Here is a 362-nt window from a genome sequence, read left to right as displayed (position 1 = left end):
GGCGGGGCAGTGTGTGGCCCAGGGGCACCACGGCCCTCCTGGACACCAGCGTCCTCGATGCGAGCGAGCTGGCCAACCGCACCAAGAGCATCCCAGTCTTCAAGATCCGCAGGGCACCTCGTGGCAGCCGTCTCGTGAGGGTCTCCAGGGACCCAGGACAACCCACCACCCCCATCGAGACCTTCAGCCAGAGCGAGCTGGAGCAAGGGCTGGTCGGGCTGGAGGTGCTGGACGCTGAGGAGACTGATGAGCTGGCGGCTGCTGGCGTGCCGCCAGCGCTGGCATCCCTGGGGTACAGCATTGAGCCCTACAACGCCTCAAAAGCCTACGGCGTCACCCTGCTCACAGCCCCCCTGGCACCC

General features: G+C 67.4%; 1 protein-coding gene across 1 annotated transcript in view; it reads left to right on the top strand.

Annotated features, from left to right (window-relative positions):
- LOC104074640 (chondroitin sulfate proteoglycan 4-like) overlaps nucleotides 1-362 on the top strand; it is a gene marked incomplete at its 5' end in the record, with an annotated part of 4196 nt that overhangs the window by 3342 nt on the left and 492 nt on the right. Inside the window, 1 exon segment of the mRNA XM_009574822.1 lies at nucleotides 11-361. Coding sequence (XP_009573117.1) covers nucleotides 11-361 — 351 coding nt within the window.

This window comes from Fulmarus glacialis, unplaced genomic scaffold (assembly GCF_000690835.1).
Source record: "Fulmarus glacialis isolate BGI_N327 unplaced genomic scaffold, ASM69083v1 scaffold26763, whole genome shotgun sequence".
NCBI classification, from domain to species: Eukaryota; Metazoa; Chordata; class Aves; order Procellariiformes; family Procellariidae; genus Fulmarus; species Fulmarus glacialis.
This window is presented reverse-complemented; position numbering and strand designations above follow the sequence as displayed.